Source organism: Nannobrachium achirus (assembly GCF_963921795.1).
Source record: "Nannobrachium achirus genome assembly, contig: SCAFFOLD_298, whole genome shotgun sequence".
NCBI lineage: Eukaryota > Metazoa > Chordata > Actinopteri > Myctophiformes > Myctophidae > Nannobrachium > Nannobrachium achirus.
In genome coordinates this window covers 1-13,212 of record NW_027664969.1, presented here as the reverse complement: position 1 = coordinate 13,212, position 13,212 = coordinate 1, and the positions used below count along the sequence as shown (strand labels likewise).

The following is a 13,212-nucleotide window of genomic DNA, read 5'->3' as shown; positions in this document are numbered from 1 at the left end:
ACTGAGGCGATACGATACGCATCACGATACACTACCAGCGATACGATATAATTGCGATACATTGAAATCTTGCCGATACGATACATCACGATTCACCCCTGACCCCGATACGATGCGATATGTTTCACGATACTTTGCGATACACCCCTGGTGCTTACGATGCGATACGATTCACGATTCGGTGCGATTCAACACAATGCAAAGGATTTATATTAAAGCCCATGTAAATTCCCCCCCCCCCCCCCCCAAAAAAAATGTACTAAAAATGCATTACATTTAATTTCCAAACAATTTATTGTTTCACTGTAGTACTAGGCTCTGTCTAACAATCCAACTTATTGAAATCTGGGAGAACACTCCCTGGCTGGTAGAATTGTTTGATTAATACTATATCATGATATCATTATTATATATCATTACATCCTCAACAGGTGGTCAGGGACCCCTAGGGTCCTCAGAGTTATGTGAGGCGGCCAAATATTAATAGTTAGTTGTTACAGTAACCAATTGAACCCTAGCAAGTAGCAACCCTATAGGGGAACATTAGCCAATACATTAACACTTAGTGGGGGTTTAAGAGATAATAATTAATGGATTATAATGAATAACATAAATCCATCATATTAATAGAAAAGATAATGTGTGAACAAATAAACACAACATAGTAATGTATTAATGTCACTGATGATATAGTGTGCTGTCAAACAAGTCTCTGACAAGTTTTAATCTGCAACAGTTTATATAATAGCCTACAGTAGTCTAACATATAGCCTACAGTGGGGGTCCCTGCTTGATCTCTCTCTTCTCAGTTAAGGATCCTTGACCTGTATTATTATTATATTGTATGAATATAATCTAGGATTTTGCCATTTCTAGTCAAAATGTTTTAAAACGTAGATATTTGAGTCACAACGCGTCGCGTTGTGAGCTTGTAGGTCTGCTATTTAGGTGCGTGCGCGACACCGTCGAGCTGCCAAGTATAAATCAGGCTCCAGCCTGAGCCTCTCTTTGCAGAGGGAACAGCAGCAGCCTGCAGCTACAGTAACAAGTTGTGAATCAGTGTCAAATACTTTAAATCGCTAGTTGCACGCCCAGTATCGTTGTTGTAGTTCATACGTGTGTGTAGTTAAAGCGTGGAAGCTTCTGCTTTGTTTAAATCAATTCCGTCGCAGACTCGACAAGAAGAACAAACGGGTGTGGAATGTGGATCATAATATCACGCAGCGTGCTCCAGTCCAGTGACACAACAACGGATCACATCAGCGAACATTGGACAGGGATGTTATAAAGCTAAACGTGGTACTAATCTTGCATGTTTAACCAGTGGGCTCACGACTCACGAGTGCTGTCTGTCCGCATTGGTCGGGTGTTCACTGCACTACAGCTCAGTGCTGCTGTAAAAGACGCATGTCTGTAGAGTCGCTACAAGTGCTTTTTGGGGGAGGGCTGATGGGGTATTCAATGCGCCTCGGAAACACAGTATAGAATGAAATACTATGCAAAAACCGATCCAACCGTGGAATGTACCGATCCAGACACTCACGATACAATACAATCACGATTCCAGCCGTCAATTGTACCGATCCACCCTGAATGAACCGATTCACTCGTGTCGCGCACGTTTGTATCGCGATTACGATCCGTATCGGTATATCTCCGCATCCCTAGTGCCTACATGACAAGAAAGCGACACTGTTATCTACTGTCTACATATTGACAAAAAAGAGACAGAGGAGAAAGTAGTACATTCAGCTGGGGCATTAAGGCCACTGTGGCCTCAGGTCATGCCATTGGTTTGAGGGGCACAAGGCCAAACTGAGGGACGGCAGCCATGGACTTCGTGGCCTCCATGAAATTCCTTCCCTGGTTGTGACGCCTAGATATTCTGCTATTTCTTGATGAATGTTTCCCTCAGAATAGGAATGCTGGGGTTTAAGTGGTTAAACGTCAAGTATAAAAGTAAATATAATTCTGTCCTAATGGAAACAGATATTCTCCCAGTTTTCCTCGTGGCATACTGTAACTTAGGGGGGAATATTTACATATTTACACAGCATAATGTGACAAATGTACAGTAAGGTGCTAAAGTAACAATGTAATTCAGGGGTGCCTTGGATGAAAAAGTGATTTACAGGGGTGACCTGGGCCCAAGAAGTCTGAGAACCACTGCAGTAGACTGACATGCTAAACGCTGTGTGTGCACTCTTGCCTATTTGTGTGTGTGTGTGTGTGTGTGTGTGTGTGTGTGTGTGTGTGTGTGTGTGTGTGTGTGTGTGTGTGTGTGTGTGTGTGTGTGTGTGTGTGTGTGTGTGTGTGTGTGTGTGTGTGTGTGTGTGTGCATGCACTTGTGTGTGCGTGCATGTGCACATGTCATGTCAGCCTGTTTGCAGGTGCTGTGCACACTAAAGGGGTCAATCACAGCGGAAAGAGAAAGTAGAAATCTTGGAAATAAAAGATCGTAAAGATTTACTGTGCACAAAGAACATCATGCGACCTTATTTGACACTTGAATAGATAAACCTTTGCCCAGATATCTGATATCCAATAAAACTATACACCACCAATAAAAGGCTGGGAGCACAGGCAAATATGCCAGCCTTTTCTTTTAAATGTGTTATACTTGCACTATGGACACCAATAGAAACCCACACGATAAGTCCTAGATAAATTAGAAAGGGTAATCACAAGTTAAAGGACAACTCCACCCTAAATCACTTCTAATCTCATTTCCCTACTTATATTGATCCCAAAAGACTGTCCATGGGGTCTATTAGGCGGAAATTCCCTTGTTGTCCAGTTTCCCCAGCAGAACGCAGCAGCTGTCATAGCATAGAGTGGAGCCTATAAGCCTATATCGCTTTTACACTATTTGTTGTGTTCAAAAGTGACTTTCTTTTTAATGAATGTGTTACTAATTGTCATTACATCCATGCCTTGGGTGTCCCACACAAGCCACCACAATCTCATAAATAATGTTTTGGGGTGATGATCATTCGGCACAAGTGCCAATCAAAGTGACTGCACTGGCCAATCACAGGGCATCTTTTCCAGGACTTGGCAAAACATATAAAAGCATAACATGGCATGATGACATGGATGTGTTTGTATTGACAACTAGTAACACGTTCATGAAAAATAAAAAACATTTTGACCACAACAAATAGTGTAAAAGTGATAGTCTAATAGGCTCCACTCTATGCTATGAGAGCTGCTGGGTTCTGCTGGGGAAACTGGACAACAGGGGCATTTCTGCCTAATAGACCCCATGGACAGTCTTTTTGGATCAATATAAGTAGGAAAATGAGCCTAGAAGTGATTTAGGGTGGAGTTGTTCTTTAACCATGACCAAAAACACCAAACAAGCTGGCCATTGGGAAAAGTGGGACAACTCCCGAACGGCCGGTTCATTCCCGGCCGGCCATTAGGAAAAAAATAAAAATAAAATGTCGGCCTTCGTTTCATTTTGGGGGCTGGGTGCATGGCCAACAAAGTAAATCGTCACTCTCGGGCAGAAACCTCGTATCTCCAAGTTTCAAATTTGTAAATTTTTTTGCAAAGCAAAGCCCTGCTTCATCATACAAGGCCGTCGCACAAAAGTAGTGAAAACGAGGCGTTGTGTGCTCGTAGATCGGCTGTTTTCACTAGTTTACATCATTTTCAAACAGTTTTGGACTTACAATGTTTCCACCTGACAACGACAAAATATAACTCATGTAATTGGCCCACTGGCTTGTCACTTGTCATGATCTGAAATGGCAAATCTTTGAGTAGCAGCAGCGCTATAGAGAGAGATCTCTCTATAGCGCGCAATGAGGGCCTCTCCAACTCTTTTTCCTGGGCTGAATCAGGGGCCCAGCATCATGTCCCTGTGGGTAATACTGGGGGCCACATCAGAACAACCAAGACCAGAAAGGATTGCTGTGCATCTCTGCATACTAAGTGCTGAGTTACATGATCAAACAGTGGGTTTCAATCCACAGATGATGAAAGGGCTCTTCCCTGTTAGTAGTGCTTTCTGCTCCTGGCAGTCTAACCATTACCCACCCAGGGCACTCAGGCACCCGCGCTAATGCACTATAATTACCTTCATTTCAGAACACAATGTTTCCAAAGGCATTTCACATTCTGCTTTCATAAGACTCGTGTAATGTCGCTCACACAGTTTTGTGGGGTTTTCCTAATTCCTACCCTGGCTGTAAGGTCATCAGTGTCACTTTTTTATATGTCAGCACAGCAGCCATGTGTCTCAGTGTCTGTGTCATTATCTTGATAACGGACCAAGATTGAGGCTATCAAATTCAATGATAAGTGTGATGTCCTCTGCTCCAATTTGGCCAATTGCTGCAATCTCAGAGTTGAAAAGTCAAATGTTAAATCAGACAAAGGTTTTCTCTAGACCACTAGAGTAACATGCATTTGGTGACAGTGGCAAGGACAAACTCCCTGAAACTCCATGAGCTGTAAACATGGTCTAGGGCAGTGTTTCTCAACCACTGTGCCTGGGGACCTTTGGTGTGCCCCTGAGAAGGGTCAAGTGTGCCCCTTGAAACTGCTTGAAAGCCAGTATTGTATTTACATTTTTAAAAAAATGATTTAAACTAGTGAAAACAGCCGATCTACAGGGCGTTGTGTGCTTGTAGATCGGCTGTTTTCACTACTGTTGTGTGACAGCCTTGTATGATGAAGCAGGGCTTTACTTTGCAAAGAAACGTACACATTTGAAACTTGGAGATACAAGGTTTTCTTCCCGAAAGTGACGATATTTACACCCCCGTATTATGTTGGTGTGCCCATGGATTCTTGGGACATGAAAAGTGTGCCCATGCAGAAAAAAAGGTTGAGAAACACTGGTCTAGGGTGCATGGCCATGTGCCTTGACCAATTTGTTTGGCACATTTATTCACATCCAAGATGATGACTGATTAGTCCGAACTGCATTATGCGTTCCTTTCCTTTATCCTTTTCTTTCTTCCTGAGATATGACCGATTATGTAAATGTGACCTTGACCTTGACATTTGACATTAAAAGAAATTCATCTCTTCGGGCAGTCTATACTGATAACTCCTATTCCGTGCACTAAGTTTCATGATAATCTTCCCATCTGTCCTCAAACTAAAACCTGCCACAAAAAAATCAGAAATCTAACTTTGGTCGATTATATCTCCCCTTTAATATACCCAAATGGTATTGATATACAGCTTGTAAGGATCTGGCATTCATGAAATGAGCAACACAGCCAAATGTGTGGGTAGCGCCCCTCCAAAAATTGTCAAAATGGCCTGGCAGGCCTGCAATACTGTTATTTTGGTGTTCACCTTTGTTACTTGGGGCATTGAATGATTGCACTCTCCCACAGTAATAATGAAAAGAAAAAACAACACATATTGGCAATTTTTACACTTTGTTAATGTTAAGCTCAGTGTCAGGGAAGCCCAAAACGAGAGTAAATGCCAGCAGAACGGTATATTGCAAGCCATTTTGGCAAAATTCTGGTCGGCGCTACCCACCCGCTTGGCTGTGTAGCTCATGCCTCGAATGCCCGATGCTTACAAGCTGTACCTCGTTGTAAAGGTGACAAATCAACGATAAAAAAATATAAAACTCAATACCATTTGGGTTTATTAAAGGGGAGATATATTCGACCAAAGTTACCCTGCCACATGCATGAGAGCAAGTTAGGTAACACGTGTTTTCTCTTTCTCTCTCTCACCAGGCCTGGATGAGGTGGAGAGCATCTACATCTTTGCCGACAACGAGATCATTGAGTATGATGGTGAGCTGGCTGCTGACACTCTGGTGGAGTTCCTCTATGATGTAAGTGATATGAACGAACGCACACTTTTGTGTTTCTGCCGAGAGATCTCTGTCGAGTGGATCGTGTGAAGTATCAATTAACACTTATTTGAGGAGATCTCACCAAGAGCCAAACCCAGAAGAGGTTAGAAGATAATAGAAAATGGTCATAAATCGCAAATGTGCTATCATGTACATTTTACATACAGTATTTACATATTCGTAAATGAATGTTGGCCACTACAGAAACCCATGCAAATGTACTAACATCTCCTGTCGTCTCTTCACAGGTGATTGAAGACCCCGTGGAGATCATTGACAACGACCGTGAGCTGAAGGGTTTCCACAACATCGATGAGGTCACCAAGCTGGTCGGCTACTTCAAGAGCGAGAAATCCCCCCGTAGGTGCAACCATGACGTCATAACCATGAGAACAACTATACATGCTATTGAGCATATTCACATGGTGGTCATTTTGTGGTTTCACTACCTTTAAGGTGGGGAACAAACCTGGAGAGTAATACAAGAGCAAACCACAACCACCGTGTAGATACATTATGGTCAATTGTGTTGTTATCAAATAATGATACTTCCACAGCTGCAGGTAGAAATTATATGAAGCACGGAGATGTATAACTCTTTATCTCTGTGGTTTATTAACCACCTTACCAGCGCCATTCCCATCGGGCACGATTACTATAAAGATAACTAACTATATTGTTCACCATTATATATATATTTTCATAGTCAGTGTGAACACTGCCATCCACTTGACTTAGAAATCTTTTTTTAAAACCATACTTTTATAGTTATTATGATAGTTATAGTGCTCAGTGTGGCCCTTCATAAGTCCGGTATCCATATAGCCTGTCATTATAGGCAACTTTTTTTAAATACTTTCAAAACATTTCAAAGAATGGTGAGAGCTAATGGGACTGTAGTTGGGGATATTTGGCACTCGCCCCCCGATTGTCGGTCAGAGCTAATACACAGGACCACCGTAGTGTAGTTGACTTCGACTTTATAGTCTTTTGACTCCTTTAGTGACAGAATGGTCTGAAATACAAAACTAACACAAACACACATGTCCGCAATCATAAAAAAGAAACATTAACATAATTAATTATAGTACAAACAATTCACTCAAAACTGAAATAACTCAAAAACAGAAGTAAAAACCCACAGCATAAATCACTTACTTACCACAGAACTAGTCCTTACCCGTTCAAAGATATGAGCTCTGAAATGATGTGCAGTGTGTGGGTTATGGGATGTGCACTGTGCACACAGACAGTATATGAGGGATGGAAAGTAACTTTAACTGGTGCTTGCATGATAATATGTAGGAGCATCAATGTAAGAAATACCCGTTTGTTTAATGGCTATAGAGATACTGTGTAACGATCTGCATGACTTTTATTTTTTTACAGACAACATCTGTAACGGGGCCAGACAACCCCCCCGCCCGCCCACACACACACACACACACACACACACACACACACACACACACACACACACACACACACACACACACACACACACACACACAGATGGTTAAACATGTTGCCTCATGCTAGATGCAGAATAGATATGCCTCATGCTAGATGCAGAAAAGATATAGATACACCATAGAAATGCTAATATACAGCATATGATTTGTGAAAGTGACAAACGGGCTTCACAGTTATGTCAGGTGTGTACATATGCTAATGGTGATGCGATTTCAGATCAATTGCTCCAGCCACTGAGGAGAAACGCTGTGACAGACAGACAGACAGACAGACACTCACTCAGACAGACACTCACTCAGACAGACAGACAGACAGACAGACAGACAGACAGACAGACAGACAGACAGACAGACATTTGGAAAATTATATGTTAGATGGCACACACTACACAGAGGGTCCTTTCTGGAGCCAAACTAAATGACACACTGGGGGACATCAACCTGAATATGATAAATGATGATTGCCGTGGCCCACCCGTCCAACAAGACCATTCAGCCTGTTGAAGGTGGAGTGACATGGCCAAAACAGCTAATTAAGGCTATCAAATTAGCCAATTTTTTTTAATGATGTCATGTACCCCCATGTTAAATGACCCAATCAAATTAATTTATTGTAGTTACTGTACTGAAAGTAGTACTTTCTGTACAGTAACTGAAATAAATTAATTTGATTGGGCTAATATGGGGGGAGGGGCGGAGTCGATTATCCATATCATTATCTTTTGAAACTGCCCCAAAAAAAGCTGTCCGAGGTGTGTTTCCGACTTTCTAAACCAACTTTAAAACTATCAGTTCTAGGGGTAAAAAATATATAGCATTCGCTATAAAATCAATGGTTAGACCGATAAAAAAGTACATGTCTTCTTCAAAAAAGGTGTCAAAAAAGGTGTACGAGGGTCAACACGCTTCTCCCCGTGACCCCGTCTATGAGACGGTTTTGTCGACCATACCCTGCTGTCTCTGCCCTAACCTGACTGGAGCACCAGACCGACCGGAGCAAGCCATGTCCTGCTCCGGTCTGTGCGCTGTGCTCACCGGAGCACAGCGACCGGACTGAGGTCCGTGCGTGGCTCATATCATACACTCTGTGTGTGTGTAGCCTGTGTGTGTGTGCTTTCGCGCGTGTGTGTGTGCGTACACACACAATAGCTCTCGCAAATAGCCGTGCGGTGCAGCGTTAGCCGGTCTACACGCTAACAACAAGCCATCACGTTGTGCGTGGCACCGCACGACGGACGAAGTATACATTGCGCGGCACCGCACGACGGACAAAGTATACATTCACTACTAACTGATTCGGCCCGCCTCCTTTTCAGACTGTTTGAAGAAACACCACGTGACCTACTGTATCATAATGTTAAATTTCGGCCGGTGTCGCCACTCCTTTAAGGGATTGGCTGTCATCAATGACACCTGTGCAAGAATAAAAAAAAATATCTTATTTTCAAAGATAGAGAAAATATCAGATTTAGAAACTATTTTAATTATGCTTTGTATGACAACATAGTGTATGTGGCCTAAGTGGTTAAAGGGTCTCATAAATGCATTAACATGCCTTTTAACTTTTTACATTTTCATTATTCTCCAACATCCAGACTTCATCGAGTACGATGATGCCGCCGAGGAGTTCCATCCCTTCATCAAGTTCTACGCCACCTTCGACCCTAAGGTATGGACATCCAGTCAACAATTTTGTTAGTTTTGGATGGAGACCTAATAGAGGAAGTTATGCGCGAATGCCTACTGAGTGGCAAAAAAAAAAATCGACTTTCATGACCTTGACAGCCCATACATCCAGTCAGAAAAGTCCTATTGCATTAAACGACATTAAACAACATTAAACTCACTTTTCCACTCACTTTGCCACACAGTTTGCTACTCAATTTTCCACTCAATTTGCAATTCACTTCATGCATGTGCCTACCCTCTATAAGAGGTAATAACCAAACATATAATATGTGGTGAATACTTTTCACTTCCTTCGCAGTGAGTTTATCATGGCCACCACATTCAAATCTCACTTTCTTCTCATTTCAGGTTGCCAAGAAGCTGAAGCTGAAGATGAATGAAGTTGACTTCTACGAGCCTTTCATGGAGGAGCCCGTTACCATTCCAGGAAAGCCCTACACTGAGGCTGAACTTGTAGACTACATTGAGGAGCATGACAGGTGAGAAATTGAGGAGACTCCAAAGTAATTTAGATTTTTGAAATTTGAAATTTGATTTTTTTGTTATTTAGTTTTGTTTTTTGTTTGTTTTCATTATCATTATTATTATATCTTTATATATTTTTTTTTATATCCAGGCCAACCCTGAGAAAACTTGAGCCTTACAGCATGTATGAGATCTGGGTAAGCTGCTTAAAAAACCCTCTAAGATTCCTCTTAGCTTCAACTGTTGCACACAGAATTAAGCATAACCTGAAAGTCAATCTGTGGAGGAAACATTGGACACCCTTGTCTCACTCCCCACTCTTATTTTCTTAGGAGGATGACATTGATGGAGAACACATCGTTGCCTTTGCTGAGGAGGATGACCCAGGTAATAAATGAATAAATAAATAAATAAATACATACATAAATAAATAAATAAATAAATAAATAAATACATAGAAATAATGAATTATAAGAATGTTGAATTATAGGTATTTTAAAAAAGAATCGTATTACATTGCATTAGCAAAATACACAACCTTTGAACTTTACACTTAGATGGTTTTGAGTTCCTGGAAATCTTGAAGGAGGTGGCCCGTGAGAACACCGATAACCCCAACCTCAGCATCATCTGGATCGACCCTGACAAGTTCCCCCTGGTATGAGCACCATAACTACTGATCATATCAATTCCTATTGATATTGATTGTGTCTGTGTAGCTCGGTTGGTGGAGCACAGATTAATGGGAGCTTATGGTTGGTGTAGTGCTCCACCTCAGCAATCCATCTCCCAAGGATCTATGAATGTGACATCAGCTACTGTATGTTTTTTGTTGTTGTTGTATTTTGTATTTGTTACGGCCCGATGTGTGATAGACTTCCTTGTTGGTTGATATCGATACCACTTCAACCTACTTATACCATACTTACGTATATTATGATTATTCGTATAGCATTCAGTTTGAAAGTGTCCATTGATCAACTGGATGCATTATCCAAGCTTTCCTCTCATTGCTGTACCGCTCTCTCTGTCCCTCTTTGGGGCGGCATAGCTCAGGGGTAGAGAAACTGGTATTAGAGCACGAAGGGTATAAATCCCGAAGGGTTCCCAGTTCGAATCCGGGCTCCCCCTGAGTCAATGTCGAAGGGTCCTTGGGCAAGACTCTGAACCCCTAATTGCCTCCGGTGAGTAGGTTGGTGCCTTGCATGGCTTCCTCCGCCACCGGTGTATGAATGTGTGTGTGAATGGGTGAATGTAATGCACAATCTATGTAAAGCGCTTTGGATTAAAAGCGCTATATAAATGCACCATTTACCATTTACCATTTTGCCACTTTCAGCTGGTGCCCTATTGGGAGAAGACTTTCCGCATTGACCTCTCCTCCCCTCAGATTGGCGTGGTTGACGTTGAGGATGTAAGTCCGGTTTCTTCTCAGTCCAAGCATTGCCGCACGGCTCACAATGTACCGCATGTATTTTAGCAGAGCCCAATTCATAGCTTGTGTGGTTGTGTAGCAATCAGGGGCATAGTTCTGCCGATTTAAAATGACTCCAATACGGAACTAAAACTTCCTATGATTGGCTGCTAGTTGCGCTGTTTCCCCCCCCCCTGGCCGATCGCAAAAAGAATTGTCCTCCATTGGACCCCATTCATTTTCCCCTTTCGTTTTCTAACCTTAATTAACATTTTCATGAATACTGTATGGTTCCTATCGCTAGTTAAAAATTGCCTTTCAATCACCATCATATTCGTTTTGTCGAAATGTGGTCCAATTTATTTAAAAAAAAAATTATAAAGTTGCGGGGGGGGGGGGGGGGGGCGTGGCCAACTAAACTGATACCAGCCGGCTGTGTTCTTCTTGACCGTTGGCAGCCAATAGCATCTCTGATGCCTTTACAATTCTATGATGGCGACACCCATTCCAAGGGGTAGAAAGGGCCATTTGCGCTGCATAGAAACCAATGGCTTCGCATCGTCCATATTTTTCTACAGTCTATGGTAGTAATTGACTAGTTGAACCCCAGGTGAATGTAATTGACTACCTTTTAGGACAGAAAAGCATCCCTGATAGAGGACTCCCAGAATACCTCTGTCTTATAAGACTTTCTTTGATTGAGTCTGATGTTGGTCCCCTTGAACCCTATTCTGAGGGGGAACGTTCAGAACGTTCAGAACGCATCGAATTGCTTAGATAGATTTGTGATCTAAGCACAAATAGATTTGATGTAGAGTATACCAAGTACAGTTGTAACTCGAAGACCAATATTTCCTACATTTTGCTTTTAATTTTATTTATCCTTTATATATATATATATGTATATTTATATATATATATATATATATATATATAAACTTTATAAAGCTAACATTTTAGCAAATTAAAAACAAAATTCAACGATTTTTGCAATAATTTCATGAAGAAATCAAATTAGAATTGAAGAAATTCCATAAATTAGAAAACAAATGTTTAAGAAGTAGTGAAAATAGCCGATCTACAACCTGTTGTGAGCTCGTAGATCTGCTATTTTCACTAGTTTGGGCAAACATCTAATATCTCGAGTCTTTTGGGTCTTGAGCTAAAAATGTTGGGAACCACTGCTCTATGGTTGAACCACATTTTGATATTTGAACTGTTTGCACTCGAGGTTTCATGGCATTCTCGAATCCTCCCTTGCAGGCCGACAGCGTGTGGATGGAAATGGATGACGATGACGACATGCCCACAGCAGACGAGCTGGAGCAGTGGATCGAAGACGTGCTGTCCGGGAAGATCGACCCAGATGATGACGATGAAGATAACGATGATGATGATGATGATGATGATGATGACGAGGATGACGATGATGATGACGACGATGATGATGACGACGATGATGATGATGATGATGATGATGACGATGATGATGATGATGACGACGACGACGATGACGACGACGATGATGACGACGATGAATAAATGTTCACTACCATCTTTGGGTTTACTTTCCTTTCGCCAATGACGGCGCAAATCAAATCAAGTGCAGCAACAACAATCTTCAGTTTTCTAATATCCTGCCACAAAAGCCTGGCCCCTTCTCTTCCTGTTTGCTTCCTGTATTGTTTCCTCAAAAGTTTTTTTTGGCGGACAAAACTCACAGCCCAAAAGGAAAGCTAAAAGAAAAATATATTTTTAAGGATGTAGATGGTTTCAGGTTAACAAATAACACCACGCTGTCCTGAATGCTCCAACTTTTTGCGAACATCCGGCTCATAACCGTCGCCCTGAGATCTGAGAAACAGCTAATAACGATCTTCTAACGTTAGCCTATATGAAACATGTCCATAAGATATTTTATCCATTATCACAAGCTCAGATTGTTTTCAGTCAGCTTTGAGCCTACGACTGTTGAAACTGCCTGAAAGGTTTCAGAAAAGCAGGGGGGAAAAGCAGACAAAAAAGGGCTGTCGTACATGTGTCACACGTCATTTGTTAAGTGTTTTTTTTTTCTCTCCTAATCATGGGGTGAATGTGAACAGGTAGGCTAACAGAGATACTGTACGTTCCCTGTTATGTTGTTGACCTGTGTCTCAAAGATCAGCCCTTACAGTACATGTATTCTGTTACACTGTTTTAACATCATGTTTTCTACTGGACAAACAGAAAAAAAATCTTTGTTGTATTATTTTGTAAAAAAATAATTAAACTTAAGCTCACTGGTAAGTCTTAAGATTATGAGATTAATGTACAATTAAATTATTAAGATCCTGGAA

General features: G+C 41.5%; 1 protein-coding gene across 1 annotated transcript; it reads left to right on the top strand.

Moving 5' to 3' along the window:
* Positions 1-4,453: 4,453 nt before the first annotated feature.
* On the top strand, positions 4,454-12,418 carry LOC308280689 (calsequestrin-1-like; the record flags this gene model as incomplete). Its single annotated transcript, XM_080755009.1, has 10 exons — positions 4,454-4,460; positions 5,715-5,815; positions 6,085-6,196; positions 8,904-8,977; positions 9,346-9,476; positions 9,614-9,659; positions 9,795-9,849; positions 10,020-10,120; positions 10,802-10,876; positions 12,140-12,418. 10 exons carry the CDS (start codon positions 4,454-4,456, stop codon positions 12,416-12,418), a joined length of 981 nt encoding a protein of 326 aa, XP_080611135.1.
* Positions 12,419-13,212: the final 794 nt, after the last annotated feature.